The sequence below is a fragment of the Pan paniscus genome, chromosome 2, assembly GCF_029289425.2.
Source record: "Pan paniscus chromosome 2, NHGRI_mPanPan1-v2.0_pri, whole genome shotgun sequence".
Lineage (NCBI taxonomy): Eukaryota > Metazoa > Chordata > Mammalia > Primates > Hominidae > Pan > Pan paniscus.
This window is the reverse complement of record NC_085926.1, coordinates 41,881,127-41,907,597: the sequence shown is the minus strand read 5'-3', so window position 1 is coordinate 41,907,597 and position 26,471 is coordinate 41,881,127. Positions and strand designations below refer to the sequence as shown.

The 26,471-nt window shown below is 41.5% G+C and overlaps 1 protein-coding gene across 9 annotated transcripts in view; it reads left to right on the top strand.

The window, feature by feature from the left end:
* The window catches only part of ULK4 (unc-51 like kinase 4), a 721,105-nt gene that overhangs the window by 14,688 nt on the left and 679,946 nt on the right, over positions 1–26,471 (top strand). For all 9 annotated transcript variants that reach the window (XM_055109707.2, XM_055109709.2, XM_034956180.3 and 6 more), the window contains 3 exons: positions 9,586–9,685; positions 11,843–11,982; positions 15,772–15,934. In XM_055109707.2, coding sequence (XP_054965682.1) covers positions 9,586–9,685; positions 11,843–11,982; positions 15,772–15,934 — 403 coding nt within the window. The remainder of the gene's footprint in view (positions 1–9,585; positions 9,686–11,842; positions 11,983–15,771; positions 15,935–26,471) is intronic.

Below are 26,471 nucleotides of genomic sequence, written 5' to 3'. Positions count from 1 at the left end.
TGTATAAACACTCCATTCAAATGGTTGTCCAAGTCCCTGCTTTTTAGGGGTCTTAGCTCTTGGAAACTCCTGTGTCCCATACCTTGCAGAAGCATTTCTACTCTTTTCCTTTGCAGAAGTTCATCATATGCTACCATTTATTGAGTATATCTAATATGTTCCAGCCAGTGTGCTGGGTGCATTCACTTCTCACAATTGCCTATGATGTCAGTATCACCCTGATCTATAGTTGGTTCAGATCTGTTGGATCATGGTACCAATGCCCCCTCTCCAGTTGAGGAGGCCAGCAGGGTAAGCTGAGAAAATAATTACATGTAAGGAAGAGTTTGACTTCATGGCCTTTTTTCTCCTCTTCTCCATATAGCATTTACCATCATGCTCCCCACTGGCTGTTCTCAGCTGTCGCGTTGAGAGTCCTCCTCAGTACTTTCCCTTGCTTTTGACCTTTTCATAACCACACTTTCAGGTGTCATAATTTACCTGTCTCACTCTGTCGCCCGGGCTGGAGTGCAGTGGCACAATCTCGGCTCACTGCAAGCTCCGTCTCCTGGGTTCACGCCATTCTCCTGCCTGAGCCTCCCGAGTAGCTGGGACTATGCCCGGCTAATTTTTTGTATTTTTAGTAGAGACGGGGTTTCATCGTTTTAGCCAGGATGGTCTCGATCTCCCGACCTTGTGATCCTCCTGCCTCGGCCTCCCAAAGTGCTGGGATTACAGGCGTGAGCCACCGCGCCCAGCCCTCTTGTTCCTTCATTTTAGGACACTGCTGGATAATGTAACAAATTCATTTTCCTTGAAGTATCATCCCCTTCTGTGATCATATTTTGATAGCATTTTGGAGTCCGTCAAAGGCTTAATTCAGGGGGGTGACTAATAGAGATTTTTCAAAGACCACAGTAGGGCCACTGTGGGAGAAATTTTCAGACAAGAAGCTTTGTGATACTTTTTAGGCTTATCAGGATCCAGAACAAATGCCACCCTCTCCTGTAAAACTTAACCCAATTAAATCTCTTGGCCCTTTGACCGCAACATGGAAACCTGATCACAACAGAGAAACTATCTCACCATGAGAATACAACTTGTGACACACACCACAAATGCTGGATATAAGGGTGGATAGCACAACCCCAGGGAAAATTTCACTACGTTGGTAAACTGATGCCTTTCCAAGTAGAACAAGTACTATTGGGAAATGTACTGGATTCCAAGAGAATAAGGAATATTTAGTGCAGGCGTTAGTGTGATTAGGGGATCTTTGGGGTCTTAAGGCACACCCGAGTAGTGTAGTGTGTAGTTCAATGACTTTTAACAAATGTATGCAGTCATGTAATATCCAAATCAAGAAACAGTCTGTCTATTCCTCCAGAAAGTGCCTCCTGCCCTCTCCAGATGTCATCTTCAACACTGCCCCCAGCATTGTTCTTACTTCTATCATTGTAGATTATTTTGCCTGTTCTTGAACCTCAAGTAAATGGGTTCCTATGGTATGTACTTTTTTGTGTCACACTTCTTTTCCTTAAGATGTTTTTGAGATTCACCTGTGTTATTGCAAGTATTGTAGTTATTCCTTTATTACTAAAATGCATTCCATTTTGAGTGAATCTTTTTATTGAAGTAAAATATACATACAGGAGAGTATACAAACCATAATTGTATGCTTAAATTTTCATAAAATAAATACACCCATGTAACCAGGACACAATCAAGAAATAACATGAGCAGTAGTTTAGATGCCCTTCCCGCCCCCTGCCCGTCTCTTTCTTCCCACTCAAGGGTAATCATGATCTTGACTTCTAACTCCACAGATTAATTTTGCTAGTTTTGACTTTCTATGAATGAAGAGTCTGAATACATATTTAAAGTACAGATGATCGTTTTTGGTCATGGATTGGGTATGAGGTGTGAAAGAGAAGTCAATGATTATCCTAGGGTTTTGGCCTACATGACTAGAAGGATGGTGATAACACTGAGGGAAAAAAGACTAGGAAAAGAATGGATTCGGGCATTTTAATTTTGGGTGCCCACTGGAAGACACTGGGTCTTTGAGTCTGCAGTTTAGGCGGTTCATCAGGGTGGAGATGTAAATTTAAGGAAGACATCTGGAAATGGGCACAAAGTGCTTTCTGGAGGGATGGAAATGCTGTGTATCTTTATATGTCAAATTTATATGTCATCAGCATATAGACATTAGGCCAACGTGAGGGAAGATAGGAGAGGACTGAGGACCTTCATTGCAACATTTAGCAAGTGTAAGGAGAAGGAGGACCCAGCAAAGGAGAGTGAAAGGGAGCATCCAGTGAGAGAGGGGAGCTGGAGAGTGTGGGTAACTGTGAATTGGTTTGCTTATCACCCATTCTGGCATGTTCTCCTGTTCCTCAGGCTCTGGGGAGCTACAAACTGCAATTCCCAGACTCTTTGCAGCCAGAGTTCTAGGTGGGATTGTGATTAAATTAATTAGATGCACTAGAAGGACATTTGGATTCCAAACTGATGTAAGTGGTAAAGGCCCCAAGGCATCCATTTGCCGGCACATCTTGAGGCAGAGGCAGTATGGTTTGGATGTGGTGGCTTCCTACTGGTGGCAGAGGCAGCACTTTGGTGCTGACAGCTGTGATAGCTGTGATGGCAGAGTCTTGATTCCTTAATGTTCTGATGGAGACAGGGGCCAGTGGTCCTCTGGCGGCTCAGTTTTATGATGTGGTTTTGGGAATTCTTTCCAGAAATTGAGCCTAGATTCTGTTTCAGGAACTTTCCATAATCAATTCTGGAATTATGTAGGCCCCTTAGAAGTCCTTTTGTTAGCCAGAATATATTCCGTTCTCTGTAACTAAAAATATTGGCCAAATCATGGGATGTCATAGAGGTCAAATAAAGTCAATGGTATATGGTGATGAGAGAAACCACTTGTGTGAGATGCTGCTAATAAGGTGAGGACTGAGGATTTGGCAATGGAGAGGCCACTGATAACCTTGAAGAGAGTGGTTTCAGAAAGTGGTGGGGATGAAAGCTGGAACTGAAATATGTTTAAGGGGGAGTGAGCCGGGCTTACTGGCTCATTCCTGTAATCCTGGTGTTTTGGGAGGCTGAGGTGGGAGGATTGCTTGAGGCCAGGAGTTTGAAACCAGCCTGGGCAACATAGCAAGACCCTATCTCTACAAAAATAAATAAGTACACTTCTTATAAAAAGAGGGAGTGGGAGAAGGTAGAGGCCATCCTTAAGGAGTTTTGCTGTATCAAGGAGCAGAGAAATGGGATGATAACTGGATGGAGACAGGAGGTTGAGATGGAAAGAATTATCAGGAGTTACTTCTGACTCCTGACATCTGAAATTACATGTTTTTTTAGACAGGATCTCACTCTGTAGCCCAGACTGGAGTACAGTGGCATGATTTCAGCTCACTGTAACCTCCACCTCTTGGATTCAGGCAATTCTCCTGCCTCATCCTCCCGTGAAATTACACGTCTTAAAGCAGGTGGTTTATTTTCTCTCATGTAAAGGAAACTGCACTTGCAAACTGATTCTACCATGTCATCAGTTCCCTGTCATTCTTCTCTGCTATCCTTATTGAACTTGGCTTATGTGCAAGGCCATTTCACAGTTGCTGGATGGCCACTGTCACTTTAGTTATCATGTCAGCTTTCCAGGGAGGAAGGGGAAGAAAGGGGGTGCCACGGGGTTACGTTGAATAAACCCCATTAAGTGTTTTCCAGGAAACCTGAGCTACTGACCCTGTTAACATCTTGTTGGTGTCCCCTTTCTGGGCAGGAGGGGCGGAAATCTTTTTCTGGACAGGCACAAGGCTGTTCTGTCATAGAGGAATTCTGTTATTAAAGATTTAGGTAAGCAGCTAGCAGCTTTTCCATAAGGATAATAATTTCAGCATGTTTGTATGCTGATGGAAATGGTCTATTAGCAAGGGAAAAATACTCAGCATAATGTGGCGAGGAGACAGTTGTATAATGTAAGTGAAGTTTGAGGGGGGTTGGGATCATGTAGACAAGGGGAGGTTTTGGCTTTTGGAAGGAGCATGGATAGTTGAGGTAAGGCAGGGTATGGTACAAGATGCAAGTTGGTGGATTCCATGCCAGGAGCCTGAGAAAGTTCTCTTCTGTTTGGTTCTATCTTCCCTGAAATAAGCAAAGTCATCAGTTAGGAGGTAGGAAGGAGAGGAAAGAGGAGGTGTGAATGGTCACTTGAAGAGCAGGTTGTCTTGGGCCATTTGAGATTTGTGATCATAAATTTAAAGTAAATCAGGCAGCATGGTTTGTTTCTGCTTTACCTGCTTGAGTAGCTGCAGAGTATGTGGAGGGTTGGTTGAGTTTAACCAGAATTGGAATGGTTGTGGGAGCGAGCTGGAAAGTGCGTGTATATGGTCACAGGCTAGGATGTGTAACAGAGATTTTGGTGGTAATGCAGTTTTAGTAAAAGTCTAGCAACACCATCTAATACAAATATAATGGGGGCCACAAATCTAATTTTGAATTTTTTAGTAGCCACATTGAAAAATGAAAAACAAATGGGTGAAATTAACTTTGGTAATATATTTCTTTCTTTCTTTTTTTTTTTTTTTTTTGAGACCGAGTCTCGCTCTGTCGCCCAGGCTGGAGTGCGGTGGCATGATCTTGGCTCACTGCAAGCTCCGCCTGCTGGGTTCACGCCATTCTGCTGCCTCAGCTTCCCGAGTAGCTGGGACTACAGGTGCCCACCACCATGCCCGGCTAATTTTTTGTATTTTTAGTAGAGATGGGGTTTCACCATATTAGTCAGGATGGTCTCGATCTCCTTACCTCGTGATCCACCCGCCTCGGCCTCCCAAAGTGCTGGGATTACAGGCCTGAGCCACCGTGCCCAGCCTAACTTTGGTAATATATTTCTAAAGCCAGTATACACAATGTATGATCACTTCAACATATAATTGGTTAAAACTATTTATTTATTTATTTAATTTAATGAAATTAATTAATTTATTTTTTGAGATGGAGTTTCACTCTTGTTGCCCAGACTGGAGTGCAATGGCACCATCTTGGCTCACTGCAGCCTCACCTCCCGGGTTCAAGCGATTCTCCTGCCTCAGCCTCCTGAGTAGCTGGGGTTACAGGCATGCGCCTCCATGCCCAGCTAATTTTGTAGTTTTAGTAGAGATGGGGTTTCTCCATGTTGGTCAGGCTGGTTTTGAACTCCTGACCTCAGGTGATCCGCCCGCCTTGGCCTCCCAAAGTGCTGGCATTACAGGCGTGAACCACTGCGCCCGGCCTATTTATTTATTTTTTTGAGATGAAGTCTTAATCTGCCACCCAGGCTGGAGTGCAATGGCGTGATCTAGGCTCACTGCAACCTCTGCCTTCTGGGTTCAAGTGATTCTGCTGCCTCAGCCCCCTGAGTTCCTGGAATTTCAGGCATGCACCACCATGCCTGCCTAATTTTTGTATTTTTTATAGAGATAGGGTTTCATCATGTTGGCCAGGCTGGTCTTAAACTTCTGACCTCAAGTCATACGCCCACCTTGGCCTCCCAAAGTGTTGGGTTTACAGGTGTTAGCCACTGCACCTGGCTGGTAAAAACTATTATTGAGATATTATTATTTTTTGGTATGAAGTCTTCAGAATACTGTGTGTATTTCACATCTGTAGCACATCCCAGTTCAGACAAGCCACTTTTCGAGTTCTGAGTAGCCCTGTGTGGCACATCGCTCCCACATTGAACACTGCAGGTCTGTGGAGTAACCGTGGATAGGTGGTTGAGGTGAAGGTGGAGGGCAGGACTTTGAGAGGCAGTTTGGCCCAGCATTTGGAAGAGTAGGCGTGGGGCGTATGTTGAATGATGAGGAGTGCTGGAAGGAATTGCTGGGGCCCAGATTCTGTTGGTGATTCTGTTGGAATTGCCATGCTCCCTTTATTTTTCATCAGGACCTCCCCCTTCCTGTGCCTGAATCAGTGGGAGTCCTTAAACATGGTCACCAGGTGGTCTTCCTTATTCTTTGGTGGCTTATTAGTTTTACAGTTTCTTTCTCTTTTTTTTTTTTTTTTGAGACAGAGTCTCACTCTGTCACTCAGGCTGGAGTGCAGTGATGTGATCACGGCTCACTGTGCCTTGACTTCCCGGGCTCAATGGATCCTCCTGCCGCAGCCTCCCTAGTAGCTGGGACCACAGGCATGTGCCACCGTGCCTGGCTAATTTTTTAATTTTAGTTTTGTAGTTTCTTACAAGTTGCTCCTTAAATTTTCTCTTGGTCGCTCTGCTTTTTGCTTTTTAACTCCTCTGTCGTCTAAGTTATGTGGATCCATTTTCCTCTAATTGTGCTACGGTATGAGCCCACCTAGTTGTTCACAGAGTGTTTCATTTTTTAAATGGGGAGCTCTGTATATATGGGCTCATTTGTTTGTGTTAAGTGGTAGTAGAGTTTGGATGTGACTTTAAAAAAAAAGTTTTGTTTTTTTTTTTCAAGCTGGGCACAGTGACTCATGCCTGTAATCCCAGCACTTTGGGAGGCTGAGTTGGGAGGATCGTTTGAACCCAGGAGTTCAAGACCAACTTGGGCAACAAAGTGAGACCTTGTCTCTACAAAAAATCAAAAAAGTCAGCCGAATGTAGTGGTGCAAGCCTGTGGTCCCCACTACTCTGGAGGCTGAGAGAGGAGGAGGATCCCTTGAGCCCAGTAGATGAAGGCTGCAGTGAGCCATGATTGTGCCACTGTGCTCCAGCCTGGGTATAGAGTGAGACCTTGTTTCAAAAAAAAAAAAAAAAAAAGGTTAAGAACAGGATTGAAAGCACTTTGGTAGTTGTCAGCAATTTTGGATCTTGATGGTTTGCTAGTAATGCACACATTTTTGTGGTCTTATTTTTCATATTTAGTGGAATTTTAAAAGGCGAAAGCAAAACCTCCGAAACAACTTAGTATTTTTTAACAGATAGGCTTTTGCATCTTTATCATTTGTTTTTTATGCACAAGTATTCTTATGATCCATAACAGAAGTGTACATTTTTAAGATCAATGTGTTTATTGTAAAGATTCCTTTTGCAATAGGGTGAATTGATGACATTAGGATTCACTGAGGGTATCTTTATTTTATTTTTTATATTTATTGAATAGAAAATAAGTAAGAATGTTTCTATTTTTATTTTTTTTTGGAGGTGGGGTCTTGCTGTCTTGCCCAGGCTGGAGTGCAGTGGTGCAACACAGTTCACTGCAGCCTTGAACTCCTGGGCTCCAGCTATCCTCCTGCCTCAGTGTCCTGAGTAGCATTACAGGTATGCATCACCATGCCTGGCTAATTAAAAAATTTTTTTTTTAGTGGAGATGAGGTCTTACTATATTGTCCAGGCTTGTGTTAAAACTGTTACTGAAACACCAGAGGTTTGGTCTACGTCCTGCTGTTTTCCACTCAGAAAACCAATCACTGAGGTGACACGTATTGCCAGGGAAGAAGGCTTTAATCAGGTGCTGCAGCTAAGGAGGTGGGAGCTCAGTCTCAAATCCAATCTCCCTGACTGACTAAAATTAGGGGTTCATATAACAGGAAAGAAACGTAGCAATGTGTGGGAAAACAGACCTCTGGAGGTGAAAGGAAGCAGTCATGATGAATGAGGGGCCTGGCGCTTCATGTCTGGATGTGGTGATCTGGTGAGGTTCAGATCTTTGATACTTTTTGAGAGGCTTGGGGGTCCTTTCCTGAGGAAGGAGCTCAAATAAAACAGGTGTAAGTTTCAAGCTTTAAGACTAGAAGTGTCAATTTCTATGTTTATTAAAAAAAAAACAAAACCAAAAACTGGCACCGGTACCCAACTTATTTTGACACCAGGGACTGGTTTTGTGGAAGACAGTTTTTCCATGGGGTGGGGATGGTTTCGGGATGAAATGTTCCACCTCAGATCATCAGGCATTAGATTCTCATAAGGAGTGCGCAGCCTAGATCCCTCCTATGCGCAGTTCACAATAGGGTTTGTGCTTTTGTGAGAATCTAATGCCACTGCTGATCTGACAGGAGGCGAGCTCAAGCGGTAATGCTTGCTTGCTGACTGCTCACCTGCTGCTGTCTGGCCTGGTTCCTAACAGGCCATGGACCTGGACTGGTCCATGGCCGAGGAGTTGGGGACCCCCCTGGCTCAAGTGGTCCTCCTGCCTTGGCCTCCTAAAGTGTTGGGATTACAGGCATGACCAGGAATATTTTAAAAAGTAGATTGTAGAATCCTTCTGAGAGTTCTTTTAAATATTATAAAAATAATACAAGTTCACTGTAGAAACTTGGACAATAGGGAAAAATGAATAGAAGAAAAAAAGGATAATTGTCCTATCACCTACCGATAAGCATTGCTTGACCAGGCACAGTGGCTCATGCCTGTATTCCCAGCACTTTGGGAGGCCAAGGCGGGTGGATCACTTGAGGTCAGGAGTTCAAGACCAGCCTGGCCAACATGATGAAACCCCATCTCTACTAAAAATACAAAAATTAGCTGGGTGTGGTGGTGTGTACCTATAATCCCAGCTACTTGGGAGGCTGAGGCAGGGAATTGCTTGAACCTGGGAGGCAGAGGGTGCAGTGAGCTTGAGATTGCACCACTGTACTCCAGCCTGGGTGACAGAGCGAGACTCCTCCTCAAAAAAAAAAAAAAAAAAAAAAGGGTAATCATTGCTCATGTCTTGCTTTGTTTCCTTCTAGTTTTTGAGTTTGTTCTTTAATGGTTTAGTCATGGTATAAGTTTGTTTCTTGCCCTTTTCAATTAACATAACACTCGTTCCTCTATGTTGTAAAATTAAGTATACATTTTAATGTTGACGATATTTTGTCAGTTGATAATACAACTTAGTGAACTATTGTGTTATTGAGTAGTTAGGTTATGTTTACTTAGCAGAAAATTTTTTCCCTTTAAAATTGTTTCTTTCTTTCTTGGCCATAAAAGTAGTGTGTCTTAGTGTAGCCAATAGAAAATGAGAGAAAAGTAGAATTAAAAAACGCCAGCAGTTTCACCAATAACGGTAGCTATGTTGGTGAATATCCTCTGGTCGTTTTTCTATAAATAATTCTTTTGCAAATTTGTACTTACACAGACACACATAAGAGTATTACACAAGTTTAAAAAAATTTATTTATTTATTTATTGAGAGATGGAGTCTTGCTCTGTCACCCAGGCTGGAGTGCAGTGGCGCAGTCTCAGCACCCTGCAACTTCTGCCTCCTGAGTTCAAGCAATTCTCCTGCCTTAGTCTCCTGAGTAGCTCTAATTTCAGGCGCGTGCCACCACGCCCTGCTAATTTTTATATTTTTAGTAGAGACGGGGTTTCACCATGTTGGTCAGGCTGCTCTTGTACTCCTGACCTCAAGTGATCCAACCCACCTCGGCCTCCCAAAGTGCTGGGATTGTTACAGGTGTGAGCCATCTTGCACCGCCAGAAAAGTTTATTTTTAAGTTAATGTTTTTCTGTGTAACTAGTCCTCATAACCATGATTTCTAATGTCTGTATAGAATTCCACCAAATAAATGTCACCATTTTCTTATCCATTTACCAATTGTATATTTAGGTTTTTCTCAGTAGATGTAAGAGTTTTAGGAATTTCTTTTTAGAGTGATTGCTCTGTGTTTTTATAGGTCCGTCTCACCCATGAAATAAAACACGAGAATATTGTAACTTTTCATGAATGGTATGAAACAAGCAACCACCTCTGGCTAGTGGTGGAACTCTGCACAGGTAAGAAAGAGTATGTAAAAAGTGCTATGAATATAGTATTGAAAAAAAACATGCTGTTAAGTTTTGTTACTTTTGATGTTATTTACTATGTTAACTTGAAAATCTATTGCTCTGTGGATATTAGGGAAGGGTGAAGAGCAAAGACATTTGGGAAAAAGAAGAGTTATGTAAATTCAATTCCGGGTTGGATTTACTTTCGTGTATTGTTATGTTATTATATACATAAAAATTTAGAAGTGTTTTTAAGTGATGATTAATTTATCAAAAACGTTTTCCCAATAAATAAAAACATTTTAAGTTGACTAGCTATTAATTAGCTAATAAATTTATAAAGTATCTTTTTGTTTTTATGAAAAGCATACTGTACCTCATAAAATTTTAAGCAATGTGAAAAAGTACAAAGATGAACCAACAAATAATTAGAGATAACAAGTTATAGCTATTGCTTCATATAGCTTTCTAGGACCATATACAGGGAGAAAGGTGACTAAATACATATTATCTGGGCTTTTAGTTTCAAAATTTTTAACAGGGAAAAAATGTAATAACCACTGCTAAGTACTACTATTAACTATTAATAGGTATTACTGTTAATGTACTTCTGTTTATACATTGAGTAACAATAAAGGATAATTGAATATTGATATAATTATTACTAGCTTTGTGCATCTAACTTATATTGACACAGAATTTATAAAACTTAAAGAAGTAATTTGGATTAATAACTTATTTGATTTTATTTTTCTGAATCAATAGGACAGGATTATGGTTGATTACTTCCATGGATGTACACATGGACAAGGTTATCAAGACACAGTCCTAGAATTAGTTTTTTGCTTCAGCTGTTGTTTCTGATCTCTGACCAGATGTAATATCCTAACTGTAAAACATGCCTACGTTTGTAACTGCACGTCACCCACCAAAACAAAATAAAACCCCAAATACCTCTTCCCTTCATCATAGTAATTCATATTCAACTTTTCAATGCCAGCAGAGACTTTACTTTTACTGAATTTGGCTGTTGTATTAATATTTAATTTTTGTAGGTATATAGTAGGTGTGTGTATTAATATTTATGGGGTACATGAGATAGTTGGTACAGGCATGCAGTGTGTAATAAGCACATCAGGGTAAATGGGGTATCCATTTCCTCAAGCATTTATCCTTTGTGTTACAATCCAATTATATTCTTTTAGTTATTTTAAAATGTACAGTTTATTATTGACTTTAGCTACTTGTTGTACTATCAAATACTAGTTTTTATTCATTCTTACTATTTATTTGTACCCATTAACCATCCCCACTCCCCCACCACCTCCCCACTATCCTTCCCAACCTCTGGTAGCCATTCTTCTGTTCTCTATCTCCATGATTCCAATTGTTTTAATTTTCAGCTTCCACAAATGAGTGAGGACATGCGATGTTTGTCTTTCTGTGCCTGGCTTATTTCACTTAACATAATGACCTCCAGTTGCAACCGTGTTGTTGCAAATGACAAAATCTCTTTTTTATGGCTGAATAGTACTCCATTGTGTATATGTATCATATTTTCTTTATCCATTCATCTGTTGATGGATTGGCTGTTGTAATCTTGACCCTTTTAAAAAAAGTTTATTTCTGGCACTTAGATGGTAGAGAAGTAACTGGGACCTTGGAAGAATATAGCAATGGGATTCTCAATGTGCCTGACTTTGGCCTTTTATTTCATCAATGGCGCGTGCTAAGGGTTGTGATTATCTGTTAAGGAAAGGCATAGTCTTTTTTGCCATGCAGTACTTTGCAGAACGTGACCTGACTGCACGACAGTAAACGATACTATACTTTGCATAATGTGATTTAAGTGCACAGTTTTGGGGTATTTACCATTAGTATTTATAGCTGTTAGGGTTATTATCCTTTCATCTTACCTGCTTGCTTCTCACCATTCATCCATAGGGAGCAGGCACTTTGCTGAATCTGTCTCTGGTGCTTGGGCATAGACTTCTGTTGCAGTGCTCGGGCCACTGTATTTACTCACATGTGTGTTCCTTGACCAGGCTGTCAGCGTTTACTGTCTTGATCATTTTTTAATGTTCGTATCTGTCAGCATGGAACCTCTCAGGGGCACTCTGTGATGGTAGGGGGTTGAAATGGGTGATTTTAATCAACCTCTTGCAGGTGGTTCCTTAAAAACAGTTATTGCTCAAGATGAAAACCTCCCAGAAGATGTTGTGAGAGAATTTGGAATTGACCTGATTAGTGGATTACATCATCTTCATAAACTTGGCATTCTCTTTTGTGACATTTCTCCTAGGAAGGTAATTCATGAAAGTTTTTGATTTTCTAACTGCTTCTGTCTCAAATTAGAGTGCTTTCTCAAAGATGTTGTTATTTTTAGATAAAATTTTGGTATAGAATATCTTGAAATTTTAGTTAATCTTTTTTTAAAATAAAAGGAGGCAGGGCACGGTGGCTCATGCCTGTAATCCTAGCACTTTGGGAGGCTGAGGCGGGCGGATCACTTGAGGTCATGAGTTCGAGACCAGCCTGGCCAACATGATGAAACCCCATCTTTACTAAAAACATAAAAGGCTAGGCGCGGTGGCTCACGCCTATAATCCCATCACATTGGGAGGCTGAGGCGGGCGGATCATGAGGTCAAGAGATGGAGACCATCCTGGCCAACATGGTGAAACCCCATCTCAACTAAAAAAAAAATACAAATTTAGCTGGGCGTGGTGGTGCGCTCCTGTAGTCCCAACTATCTGAGAGGCTGAGGCAGGAGAATTGCTTCAGCCTGGGAGGCAGAGGCTGCAGTGAGCTGAGTTCGTGCCACTGCACTCCAGCCTAGCAACAGAGCAAGACTCCGTCTCAAAAAAAAAAAAAAATAAAAATAAATAAAAATAAAAATAAAAACACAAAAAATAGCTGGGCATGGTGGTGAGCGCCTGTAATTCCATCTACTTGAGAGGCTGAGGCAGGGAGAATTGCTTGAATCCGGGAGGCAGAGGTTGCAGTGAGCTGATGCCACTGCACTCCAGCCTGGGTGACAGAGCGAGACTCCATTTCAAAAAAAAAAAAAAAAAAAATTAATAAATAAAAGGAAATATATGGTACTGTATTTTAGCTGCCTAAGTTGCTTTTTGAATGTGAAGTCTCCCTTTCAGAGCTCTTTGAGTAATTACTTAATGCACTAACCTATATTGTAAATGATGAACCCAATATGTCTATAAGATAAGGCCCTCTTAGCTCTTAAGTCATTGTACACATTTATGAACCATTATTTTAGTTTGATAGTGGCATTCTTGGCTATATGTGTATGATTCCTGATATTATGGATCAAATATTTTCTCTTTTGGTAAAATTAATTATCCATAACTAAATGTGCTTCAGTATAGTAGAGTCATGAAACCTACTTGGTTTCTGAGTTGCAATCAACACTAACACTTAGAAGCCATGTGAACCCGGACAAATTACCCTGCTTCTCTTTGCCTTCGTTTCTTTGTCACATGGAGATAGATTTTTCAAGATATTTGTGAGGATTACCTATTATATTTAGGTTAAGTTTCTAGGATACTTTTTGGTAAGTAGTGTGCTCACAGTGATGTCAGTTATTGTGTTTATAAGTACATCCTCTGAGGAATTGTACATATTACTGGTCTGAGTTTTTACTTTTTCTTTAATATGTGCCAAGGAAAGAAAAAGCTGGATATTTCATTTAAGAATTTTATTTTTGCAGGCCATCTGTATGAGAATATAATTAAACCTAAAAAAGAAAACTCCATAAAATCCTGTATAATGAATTGTAGTTCTTGTTTGAAATTATCATGTATGTGCCTCAAGTCTGCAGCTACTCAACTGTCATTGTAGTGCTGAAAGCAGCTGTAGACAATTTGTAAATACCTGGATGTGGCTGTATTTCAGTAACTTCATTTATGGATATGGAAATGTGGATTTCATGTAATTCATTGTTACATGTCTAGAAATATTATTTGGATTTTTTTCTCAGCCATTTAGAAATATAAAAACCACATTTTTAAAACTTATTTTATTTTATTATTATTTTTTTTGAGACACAGTTTCACTCTGTTGCCCAGGCTGGAGTGCAGTGGTGTGATCTCAACTCACTGCAAACTCAGCATGCCAGGTTCAAGCGATTCTCCTGCCTTAGCCTCCCAAGTAGCTGGGACTACAGGTGCGTGGCAAATTTTTGTATTTTTAGTAGAGACGGGGTTTTACCGTGTTGGCCAGGCTGGTCTCAAACTCCTGACCTCAGGTGATCCTACTGCCTTGGCTTCCCAAAGTGCTGGGATTACAGGCGTGAGCCACCATGCCTGGCCAAAAAGCACATTTTTTTTTTTTTTTATTAATTTTTTGTGTGTGGCAGTTTTCAGACACGGCTTAAAAAAAAAATCCAACACTCTTAGTTCATAGCTGTACAAGGCAGTGGCCAGGGTTTGTCCCAGAGGCTGTAGTTTGCTGATATCTATCCGGGAGTTGTTTAATGAGATTTATTATCAGCTGTTATGATCTGAAAAATTCAGGCTGCTTTGTAACCTAAACTTGTGTTCTAGAACAGGGGTTAGTGAAGGTTGGGCAGGATTCCTATTTTTGTATATAAACTTTCACTGGAACACAGCCACAACCTTTGGTTTATGTAATGTCAGTGGCTACCATTGTGCAACAACATAATTGAAGTATGAGATTCCATTGAAATGAAATGACATTGAAGTACAAAAGACTGTATGGCTCGTAAAGTCTAAAATATTTACTAGCTGGCTCTTTACCAACAACAAAAAAGTTTGCTGATCCCTGCCAGTGGTCCTCTGGACCAGCAGCATTAGGTTGACCTGGCACTTGGTAGAAATGGGCCCCATCCAGACCTGTTGAATCAGAAACTCTGGGGGTAGTGACTGGTAGTCTGTGCTTTAACAAGTCTTCCAGGGGATTCTGATGCTCACACAAGTTTAAAAGCCACGGTTGTAGACCAACAGACATCCTTAGTATGTATTTGTGACTAGAAGTTAAGAGTTAACTTCACATTGCCTTTATTTTATTTATTTTATTTTAGACAGGGTCTCGCTCTCATGCAGGCTGGAGTGCGGTGGCGCAACCTTGGCTCACTGCAACCTCTGCCTCCCAGGTTCAAGCGATTCTCGTGCCTCAGCCTCCTGAGTAGCTGGGATTATAGGTGCCTGCCACCATGCCCAGCTAATTTTTGTATTTTGAGTAGAGATAAGGTTTCACCATGTTGGCCAGGCTGGTCTTGAACTCCTGGCCCTAGGTGATCTGCCTGCCTCAGCCTTCCAAAGTGCTGGGATTACAGGTGTGAGGCACTGCACTTGACCCTACATAGCCTTGAAAAACCACAAAGCCACCTGACCCATTGTACCTATGTAGAAATACTTTTAATACGGGAAATAATAAAAGTAACAGAACATTAGTTACTGGCATGTTTTCAACAATCCATAGATTCTAATCACAAATTATATTAGCAGACTTGAGCACTTGTCACATGCCAGTGACTGTTACAAACCCTTTACTTGCATAACTTCGATTAATCCTTACAGCAGTCTGAAGAGTTAGGTATTATTTTTCCCATTTTACAGGTGAAGAGATTGGGGATTAGAAAGGTTAAATAAATTCTTTAAGGTCAGACAGCAAGTAAATGGTGGACCTGGGTCTAAAATCCAGATCTCCAACTTGAATCTTAATGCTACATTATGCTTCCTCACTTGAATAAACAACACCTCAAGCAGTTGGGTTTTCAAATCCTGTTATAGCTGACACTGAGAGTTGGCAAGTGCAGATTGTTTTATTTTCATCGTTGTTAATCTTTCCCCAAACCTGAAGTTTTCCACTACGGTTATATGATGTGTTCATTATATACATCTGAGAATGAACAATTTAATTTTTTATTTGATTATTAAAAAGTTGGATTTATTTTTCTTTAGCTTTTAAAAAAATTATAAGCATTTATTTTTCTGAGTTCTGATAGAGAAAGAATAGCAATGCTGAAAAGTTCTTTAGTACAATTATAAGAGGTACTGATATATGTACAAATTAAGTTGATTTTTTTTCTGAAAACATTTATTTGATCTTCATAGATACTCTTGGAAGGGCCTGGCACACTGAAGTTTAGCAACTTTTGCTTGGCAAAAGTGGAAGGTGAAAATTTGGAAGAGTTCTTTGCTTTGGTGGCAGCAGAGGAAGGAGGAGGTGATGATGGGGAAAATGTCCTGAAGAAAAGCATGAAAAGTAGAGTCAAAGGTATGTGGACCTGGAAAGCTTAAAGATCATAACTCTAGTTGTGGACCATCCAAGTCCTGTGTTTAGGAGACAATGTCAGTCTTTTGTTTTGCCACTCAAATAAGATATTGAAAATGGTAATGACCAGCAGACATAGTCTGGGCATAGGAATGGCTTTGTCCATGGCCTAAAGTATTCAATGTGGATCTACTCTGTAAGGCCTGGGGAACCTTAACAAAACCTGTATTTCGTCCTCAGCTTTATGTTTTACTGAGCACTCATTAGCACATAGGAGGGGAATGGTGCCTGGCACATTAGCGGCTCAATAGAAATTAGTTGAGTGAATGATATTCTGCAGTTGAAACATATTTCTTTCTTTTTTTTTTAATTTAAGTTCTAGGGTACATGTGCAGAACATACAGGTTTGTTACATAGGTATATACGTGCCATGGTGGTTTGCTGCACCCATCAACCTGTCATCTACATTAGGTATTCCTCCTAATGCTATCCCTCCTTTAGACCTCTACCCCCTGACAGGCCCCGGTGTGTGATGTTCCCCTCCCTGTGTCCATGTGTTCTCATTGTTCAACTCCCACTTACGAGTGAGAATATGTGGTGTTTGGTTTTCTGTTCTTGTGATAGTTTGCTGAGAATGATGGCGTCCAGCTTCATCCATGTCCCTGCAAAGGACATGAACTCATCCTTTTTTATGGCTGCATAGTATTCTATGGTGTATATGTGCCACATTTTCTTTATCCAGTCTATCATTGATGGGCATTTGGGTTGGTTCCACATCTTTGCTATTGTGAATAGTGCCGCAATAAACATACGTGTGCATATGTCTTTATAGTAGAATGATTTATAATCCTTTGGGTGTATACCCAGTAATGGGATTGCTGGGTCAAGTGGTTTTTCTGGTTCTAGATCCCTGAGGAATTGTCTCCGCAATGGTTGAACCAATCTACATTCCCACCAACAGTCCAAAAGCATTCTTATTTCTCCACAGCCTTGCCAGCATTTTTGTTTCTTGACTTTTTAATAATTGCCATTCTGACTGGTGTGAGACGGTATCTCATTGTGGTTTTGATTTGCATTTCTCTAATGATCAGCGCTGGTGAGCTTTTTTTCATATGTTTGTTGGCCGCATAAATGTCTTATTTTGAGAAGTGTCTGTTCATATCCTTTGCCCACTTTTTGATGGGGTTGTTTGCTTTTTTCTTGTAAATTTGTTTAAATTTCTTGTAGATTCTGGATATTAGAACTTTGTCAGATGGGTAGATTGCAAAAATTTTCTCCCATTCTGTAAGTTGTCTGTTCATTCTGATGCTAGTTTATTTTGCTGTGCAGAAGCTCTTTAGTTTAATTAGATACCATTTGTCAATTTTGGCTTTTGCTGCCATTACTTTTGGTGTTTTAGTCATGAAGTATTTGCCCATGCCTATATCCTGAATGGTATTGCCTAGGTTTTCTTCTAGAGTTTTTATGGTTTTAAGTCTTACATTTAAGTCTTTAATCCATCTTGAATTAATTTTTGTATAGGGTATAAGGAAGGGGTCCAGTTTCATTTTTCTGCATATGGCTAGCCAGTTTTCCCAACACAACAGGATTTCCTATTAAATAGGAAATCCTTTCCCCATTGCTTGTTTTTGTCAGGTTTGTCAAAGATCAGATGGTTGTAGATCTCTATTCCGAGGTCTGTGTGCTGTTCCATTGATCTATATATCTGTTTTTGTACCAGTACCATACTGTTTTGGTTACTGTGGCCTTGTAGTATAGTTTGAGGTTAGGTAGTGTGATGCCTCCAGCTTTGTTCTTTTTGCTTAGGATAGTCTTGGCTATGCGGGCTCTTTTTTGGTTCCATATGAAATTTAAAGTAGTTTTTTCCAATTCTGTGAAGAAAATCAGTGGTAGCTTGATGGGGATAGCTCTGAATCTATAAATTACTTTGGGCAATATGGCCATTTTCATGATTTTGATTCTTTCTATCCATGAGGATAGAATTTTTTTCCATTTGTTTGTGTCCTCTCTTATTTCTTTGAGCAGAGGTTTGTAGTCTCCTTGAAGAGGTCCTTCACATCCCTTGTAAGCTGGATTCCTAGGTATTTTATTCTCTTTGTAGCAGTTGTGAATGGGAGTTCACTCATAATTTGGCTCTCTGTTTGTTTGTTATTGGTGTATAGGAATGCTGGTGATTTTCACACACTGATGTTGTATCCTGAGACTTTGCTGAAGTTGCTTATCAGCTTTAGGAGATGTTGGGCTGAGACGATGGGGTTTTCTAAATATACAATCATGTCATCTGCAGAGACAATTTGACTTCCTCTCTACCTATTTGAATACCCTTTATTTCTTTCTCTTGCCTGATTGCCCTGACCAGAACTTCCAATACTATGTTGAATAGGAATGGCGAGAGAGGTTATCCTTGTCTTGTGCCAGATTTCAAAGAGAATGCTTTCCGTTTTTGTCCATTCCGTATGATATTGGCTGTGGGTTTGTCATAAATAGCTCTTATTATTTTGAGATACGTTCCATCAATACCAAGTTTATTGAGAGTTTTTAGCATGAAGTGGTGTTGAATTTTGTTGAAGGCCTTTTCTGCATCTATTGAGATAATCATGTGGTTTTTTGTCATTGGTTTTGTTTATGTAATGGATTACATTTATTGATTTGTGTATGTTGAACCAGCCTTGCATCCCAGGGATGAAGCTGACTTGATCATGATGGATAAACTTTTGGATGTGCTGCTGGATTCAGTTTGCCAGTATTTTATTCAGGATTTTCACATCGATGTTAATCGGGGATATTGGCCTGAAATTTTTTTTTTTTCAATATCTCTGCCAGGCTTTGGTATCAGGATGATGCTGGCCTCATAAGATGAGTTAGTAAGTAGGAGTCCCTCTTTTTCTATTGTTTGGAATAGTCTCAGAAGGGATGTTATCAGCCCCTCTTTGTACCTCCGGTCGAATTCGGCTGTGAATCTTTCTGGTCCTGGACATTTTTTGATTGGTAGGCTATTAATTACTGCCTCAATTTCAGAACTTGTTACTGGTCTATTCAGGGATTTGACTTCTTCCTGGTTTAGACTTGGGAGCATGTATATGTCCAGGAATTTATCCATTTCTTCGAGATTTTCTAGTTAATTTGTGTAGAGGTGTTTATAGTATTCTCTGATGGTTCCTTTGTATTTCTGTGGGATCAGTGGTAATATCTCCTTTATCATTTTTTATTGTGTTTGTTTCTTTTCTTTGTTAGTCTTGCTAGTGGTCTATTTTGTTGATCATTTAAAAAAAACAGCTCCTAGATTCATTGATTTTTTTTTTTTGAAGGGTTTTTCATGTCTGTATCTCCTTCATTTCTGCTCTGAAATTAGTTATTTCTTGTCTTCTGCTAGTTTTTGAATTTGTTTGCTCTTCTCTTGTTCTTTTAATTGCGATGTTAGGGTGTCAATTTTAGATCTTTCCTACTTTCTCTTGTGGGCATTTAGTGCTGTAAATTTCCCTCTACACACTGCTTTAGCAGTGTCCCAGAGATTCTGGTACATTGTATCTTTGTTCTCATTGGTTTCAAAGAACTTCTTTATTTCTGCCTTCATTTCGTATTTACCCAGTAGTCATTCAGGAGCAGGTTGTTCAGTTTCCATGTAGTTGTGTGGTTTTTGAGTAAGTCTCTTAATCCTGAGTTCTAATTTATTGCACTGTGGTCTGAGAGACTGTTACGATTTCCATTCTTTTGCATTTGCTGAGGAGTGTTTTACTTCCAATTATGTGGTCGATTTTAGAATAAGTGTGATGTGGTGCTGAGAAGAATGTATATTCTGTTGATTTGGGGTGGAGAGTTCTGTAGATGTCTATTAGGTCTGCTTGGTCCAGAGCTGAGTTCAGGTCTGAATATCCTTGTAATTTTCTGTCTCATTGATCTGTCTAATATTGACAGTGAGGTGTTAAAGTCTCCCACTATTATGGTGTGGGAGTCTATGTCTCTTTGTAGATCTCTAAGAACTTGCTTTATGAATCTGAATACTCCTGTATTGGGTGCATATATATTTAGGATAGTCAGCTCTTCTTGTTGCATTGATCCCTTTACCATTATGTAATGGCCTTCTTTGTTTCTTTTGATTTTGTGTGTTTAAAGCCTATTTTATCAGAGATCAGGATTGCAACCCCTGCTTTTTTTTTTTTTTTTTTTTTTTTTTGCTTTCCATTTGTGTGGTAAATATTCCTCCATCCCTGTATTTTGAGCTTATGTGTGTCTCTGCACGTGAGATGGGTCTCCTGAATACAGCACACTGATGGGTCTTAACTCTTCATTCAATTTGTCAGTCTATGTCTTTTTAATTGGGGCATTCAGCTTGTTTACCTTTAAGGTTAATATTGTTATGTGTGAATTTGATCCTGTCATTATGATGTTAGCTGGTTATTTTGCCCGTTAGTTGGTGCAGTTTCTTCACAGTGTTGATGGTCTTTACAATTTGGTATGTTTTTGCAGTGGCTGGTACCGGTTTTTCCTTTCCATGTTTAGTGCTTCCTTCAGGAGCTCTTGTAAGGCAGGCCTGGTTGTGAGAAGATCTCTCAGCATTTGTTTTTCTGTAAAGGATTTTATTTCTCCTTGGCTTATGAAGCTTAGTTTGTCTGGATATGAAATTCTGGGTTGAAAATTCTTTTCTTTAAGAATGTTGAATATTGGCCCCCACTCTTTTCTGGCTTGTAGAGTTTTTGCAGAGAGATCCACTGTTAGTCTGATGGGCTTCCCTTTGCGGGTAACCCAACCTTTCTCTCTGGCTGCCCTTAACATTTTTTCCTTCATTTTAACCTTGGTGAATCTGACAATTATGTGTCTTGGGGTTGCTCTTCTCGAGGAGTATATTTGTGGTGTTCTCTTGTATTTCCTGAATTTGAATGTTGGCCTGTCTTGCTAGGTTGGGGAAGTTCTCCTGGATAATATCCTGCAGAGTGTTTTCCAACTTGGTTCCATTCTCTCCATCACTTTCAGGTACATCTATCAAACGTAGATTTGGTCTTTGACAGTCCCATATTTCTTGGAGGCTTTGTTTGTTCCTTTTCATTCTTTTTTTCTCTAACCTTGTCTTTTCACTTTATTTCATTAAGTTGATCTTCAATTTCTGATATCCTTTCTTCCACTTGATCTATTTGGCTATTGATACTTGTGTGTGCTTCATGAAGTTCTCGTGCTGTGTTTTTCAGCTCCATCAGGTCATTTATGTTCTTCTCTAAACTGGTTATTCTCGTTAGCAATTCCTCTAACCTTTTTTCAAGGTTCTTAGCTTCCTTGCATTGGGTTAGAACATGCTTCTTTAGCTCAGAGGAGGTTGTTGTTACCCACCCTCTGTAGCCTACTTCTGTCAATTTGGCAAACTCGTTCTCCATCCAGTTTTGTTCCTTTGCTGGCGAGGAGTTGTGATCCTTTGGAGGAGAAGAGGCGTTCTGGTTTTTGGAATTTTCAGCGTTTTTGTGCTGGTTTCTCTCCATCTTTGTGGATTTATCTACCTTTGGTGTTTGATGTTGGTGACCTTCGGATGGGGTTTCTGTGTGGATGTCCTTTTTGTTGATATTGATGCTATTCTTTTCTGTTTGTTAGTTTTCCTTCTAACAGGACCCTCTGCTTCAGGTCTGCTGGAGTTTGCTGGAGGTGCACTCCAGACCCTGTTTGCCTGGATATCACCAGCAGAGGCTGCAGAACAGCCCATATTGCTGCCTATTCCTTCCTCTGGAAACTTCGTCCTGGAGGGGCACCTGCCAGATAGCAGCCAGAGCTTTCCTGTATGAGGTGTCTGCTGGCCCCTACTGGGAAGTGTCTCCCAATCAGGAGACACAGGGGTCAGGGACCCACTTGAGGAGGTAGTCTGACCTTCAGCAGAGCTTGAATGCTGTGCTGGGAGATCTGTTGCTCTCTTCAGAGCCATCAGGCAGGGACGTTTAAGTCTGCTGAATCTTCTCCCACAGCCACCCCTTCTCCCAAGTGCTCTGTCCCAGGGAGATGGGGGTTTTATATATAAGCCCCTGACTGGGGCTGCTGCCTTTTTTTTTCAGAGATGCTGCAGTGGGCTCCACCCAGTTCGCTCTTCCATGTGGCTTTGTTTATGCTGTGAGGGTAAAACCGCCTACTCAAGCCTCAGCAATGGTGGATGCCCCTCCCCACACCAAGCTCGAGCGTCCCAGGTCAACTTCAGACTGCTGTGCTGACAGCGAGAATTTCAAGCCAGTGGATCTTAGCTTGCTGGGCTCCGTGGGGGTGGGACCCGCTGAGCCTAACCATGTGACTCCCTGGCTTTGGCCCCCTTTCCAGGGCAGTGAACGGTCCTGTCTCTCTGGCCTTCCAGGTGCCACTGGGGTATGAAAAAAAACTCCTGCACCTAGCTTGGTGTCTGCCCCAACGGCCACCCAGTTTTGTGCTTGAAACCCACCAGAGGGAATCTCCTGGTCTGTGGGTTGCAAAGACCGTGGGAAAAATGCAGTATGTGGGCCGGAGTGCACCGTTCCTCACGGCACAGTCCATCATGGCTTCCCTTGGCTAGAAGAGGGAGTTCCCTGACCCCTAGCGCTTCCCGGGTGAGGCAACACCCCACCTTGCTTTTGTCTGCCCTCTGTGGGCTGCACCCACTGTCCATCCAGTCCCAGTGAGATGAACCTGGTACCTCAGTTGGTAATGCGTAAGTCACCTGCCTTCTGCATTGATCTCACTGAGAGCTGCAGACTGGAGCTGTTCCTATTCGGCCGTCTTGCCAGCATCTCCAAAGCAAATTTCTAGGGTGTATTCTTGGTATGTGAGGTGGGGCCGGGGGTGTTAAAATTGCTATACTTGAGGGGAGAGTATGAGGTGATGTTTCTTATACCTTTTGGGGGAAGTGGTAAAGATCTTCCTCCTCACATTCCATGTTCAGGTACTTGAGACTTTGGGCCATTGAAGCTCTGTGATACTCATCATGCTGTCAGCTGAGTTTGGTGGCAGTTGTAGGAAAGGGCACTATGCAAGAGGGTGGCAGGCATCCTTGGACTTGGTAGTCATGTGGCCCAGGGATGAGGGAAGAGGATGGAGAGCAGCAGGTTAATCATAGGCCCCATAAATAGGACTAAAGGAAATTAAACTTTCAGGGCCCGGCTTGTATATGGTAAGATTTCATGCCCAAGAAGAAGGCTTTTAATGTCCTCAAATTGCATTCCATAGAATTATCAGTATTCTTTGAAAATGACTGTTGTGGTCTATGTTAGTAGGATATGAAGTTCTGAATTATTGTGTATAATTTTATAGAAAACAAGGTCAATGGTATATTTCAGTATAAATGCATATTTAGTAAGGGGAAGAGAGCTGTGTTTTGGAAAAATAGGTCAGACATTCTAGCAGTGGTGCTTACTTCTGAACTTAATCTAAGAACAGTCTCTATGACAGGGCAGGTTAGTCTGTTTGGCCAGGGGAGAGGACGCTTTCGTAACCAGCAGGGCAGAATCAGCCCTGACCTTTGGGGATCATGTACTTCATAGGTGGTTAACTTTTACATCCCTGTGGCATTAAGATAAAAATAGAGTGTAAAACCACTTCTGTTTTCCTGGAGACTTTGAGAATTCACTGTCTAAGTATGGCGATGAGCAAGGCACATGAAAAAAATCACCCTACCTTTTGACATATTTGAGTAGTTGGGTACTGGGGTGGGGTTGATGATTGGTCAGTGGTGGTATACAGCCATAAAGAATCTGTTAACATTGATGCTGATTTTAGGGCAAAAATTTTGGTTAGGCTGCATAAAAATAATATCGAAAAGAGCTTCTAATAAGGACATCTGGATTCTGGTTCTGCCTTTGCTTCTTTGTAACCTTCAGAGTAGTCTCACATAGCTGCTAGGAGTTTTAATTTCCTATGTAAAGATAGGGGTTGGCTGGATCATAGTTCCCAAATTCAGGGACAGAAAAGTTATATAAATCAATAATGTGGCCTAGTGTAAGAGGGATTAATGGGGTTTATGTCAAACTACACTCAGTTTTGGCCCAGTGTTGTTGATTGATTTAGAGAAATTAGAAATCTGGGCTGATTTATGAAAAGAGTTTCAAATTTAGAATCCCCTTCCTACAGGTTAGGGTTCAGGTTCCACGGTCTGGTCCCTGATTGCCTCTCTGTTCTTGTGGCCAGAAGATTGTGCTTCACTGTCCTTCAATTGCAGGTACAACTGACCAAGGCCTCCAACTACTTGAAGAAATTCATCAGTGCCTTTGCTCTGAGGCCATGCTTCTCATGACTGCACCCAGCTAATGACTGAGCTTGGAGGGGATGCTAAGGCAGGCCTGTTCCTAGGAGACACTCTGGTGGCTGACATTGGTTCAGGGATTCTTTTTTGTTTGTTTTGAGATGAACTCTTGCTCTGTTGCCCAGGCTGGAGTGCAGTGGCGTGATCTCAGCTCACTGCAACCTCTGTCTCCGGGTTCAAGCAATTCTCTGGTCTCAGTCTCCCAAGTAGCTGGAATTACAGGCGCACACCACCATGCCCAGCTAATTTTTGTATTTTTAGTAGAGATGGGGTTTCACCATGTTGGCCAGGCTGGTCTTGAACTCCTGACCTCAAATGATCTGCCCACCTCAGCCTCCCAAAGTGTTGGGATTACAGACATGAGCCACTGTGCCCAGCCTGGTTCAGGGATTCTTTTTTTTTTTTATTATTTATTTATTTATTTATTTTTTTGAGACAGAGTCTCGCTCTTGTTGCTCAGGGTGGAGTGCAATGGTGTGATCTCGGCTCAGTGCAACCTCTGCCTCCCAGGTTCAAACGATTCTCCTGCCTGCCGAGTAGCTGGGCTTACAGGTGCCTGCCACCATGCCCGACTAATTTTTTTGTATTTTTAATAGAGACGGGGTTTCACTATGTTGGCCAGGCTAGTCTCGAACTTCTGACCTTGGGTGATTTGCCCACCTTGGCCTCCCAAAGTGCTGGCATTACAAGTGTGAGGCACCGCACCTGGCCTGGTTCAGGGATTCTTGATGACCCTGAAGAACCTTTCTTAAGACTGCATGGCATCTATCTAAGGATGCTTTCATCTAATCTTCTTTCCCTTTCTCTTTGCATGGAGTCCATCGTACATTGCAATCTGAGCAGATTTCCCCATTTTTTTCTCATAGACGCTTCCTGTAATAAAATCCTTGTGTGGATAATCCTGTCTTGGTGTCTGCCTCTTGGGGGACCCAGACTAACAGTTCTCACCCCATCTCTCCCCTCACCCCCCACCTTGCCACCCCCCTCACCCCTTAACCCCACCTTTGGCTTTGTGTTCCAGCAACACCCTGTCTTCACGATTTCCTGCACTTGTTGTGTAGCTGCTCACATCCATGCCCTTACTCTTTCGGTTCTCGTTTCTTTCTCTTTCCTTCCATACTCTCCCCTCCCTTCCCTTTCCGTCGTCTTGCAGTGGCGTGATCATATCTCACTGTAACCTTGAGCTCCTGGACTGAAGCGATTCCCCCACCTCAGTCTCCTGAGTAGCTAGGACTGCAGATGTATACCACCATGCCTGGCAAAGTTTTAAATTTTTTTGTAAACTGGGTTTTGCTGTGCTGTCCAGGCTGGTGTCGAACTCCAGGCCTCCAGTGATCCTCCTGTCTTGGCCCTCCAAGTAGCTAGGAGTACAGGCTTGTGCCACCACACCTAACCCTTTCTTATTTTATTTTTTCAGCTTTCTTATTTTATTTTTAACTATTTTATTTGCAATGGAGTCTTGCTCTGTTGCCTAGGCTGGAGTGCAGTGGTGTGATCTTGGCTCACTGCAAGCTCCGCCTCCTGGGTTCATGCCATTCTCCTGCCTCAGCCTCCAGAGTAGCTGGGATTACAGGCATGCACTACCATGCCCAGCTGATTTTCTATTTTTAGTAGAGATGGGGTTTCTCCATGTTGGTCAGGCTGGTCTCGAACTCCTGACCTCAGGTGATCCGCCTGCCTCGGCCTCCCAAAATGGTGGGATTACAGGTGTTAGCCACCGCATCTGGCCGGCTCCAGCTTTGTTGAGAAAGACTTCCTTACTTCTTTGTCTGGATGGCAGGATTTTATCAGACTGAATACTGAAGTGTTGTTTTCTTTTAAAACTTTCATAATATTTTTTGCATAAACCATTTAACTTACCATGTAATAATATACTGTTTTGTGTATTTGTTTTCCACCCATTTGAGTGTGAACCCAGAGACTTTAATTCCATTGTTTATTAGTGCATTTATTTGTTAATTCCACATTTATTTATTTATTTATTTAGAGACGGAGTCTCGCTCTGTTGTCCAGGCTGGAGTGCAGTGGTGCCATCTCGGCTCACTGCAAGCTCCGCCTCCTGGGTTCATGCCATTCTCCTGCCTCAGCCTCCTGAGTAGCTGGGACTACAGGCGCCTGCCACCAGGCCTGGCTAATTTTTTGTATTTTTTTTTATGAGAGACGGGGTTTTACCATGTTAGCCAGGCTGGTCTCGATCTCCTGACCTCGTGATCTGCTCGCCTCGGCCTCCCAAAATGCTGGGATTACAGGTGTGAGTCACCGTGCCCGGCCCTCATTTATTTATTTTTTGAGACAGAGTCTTGC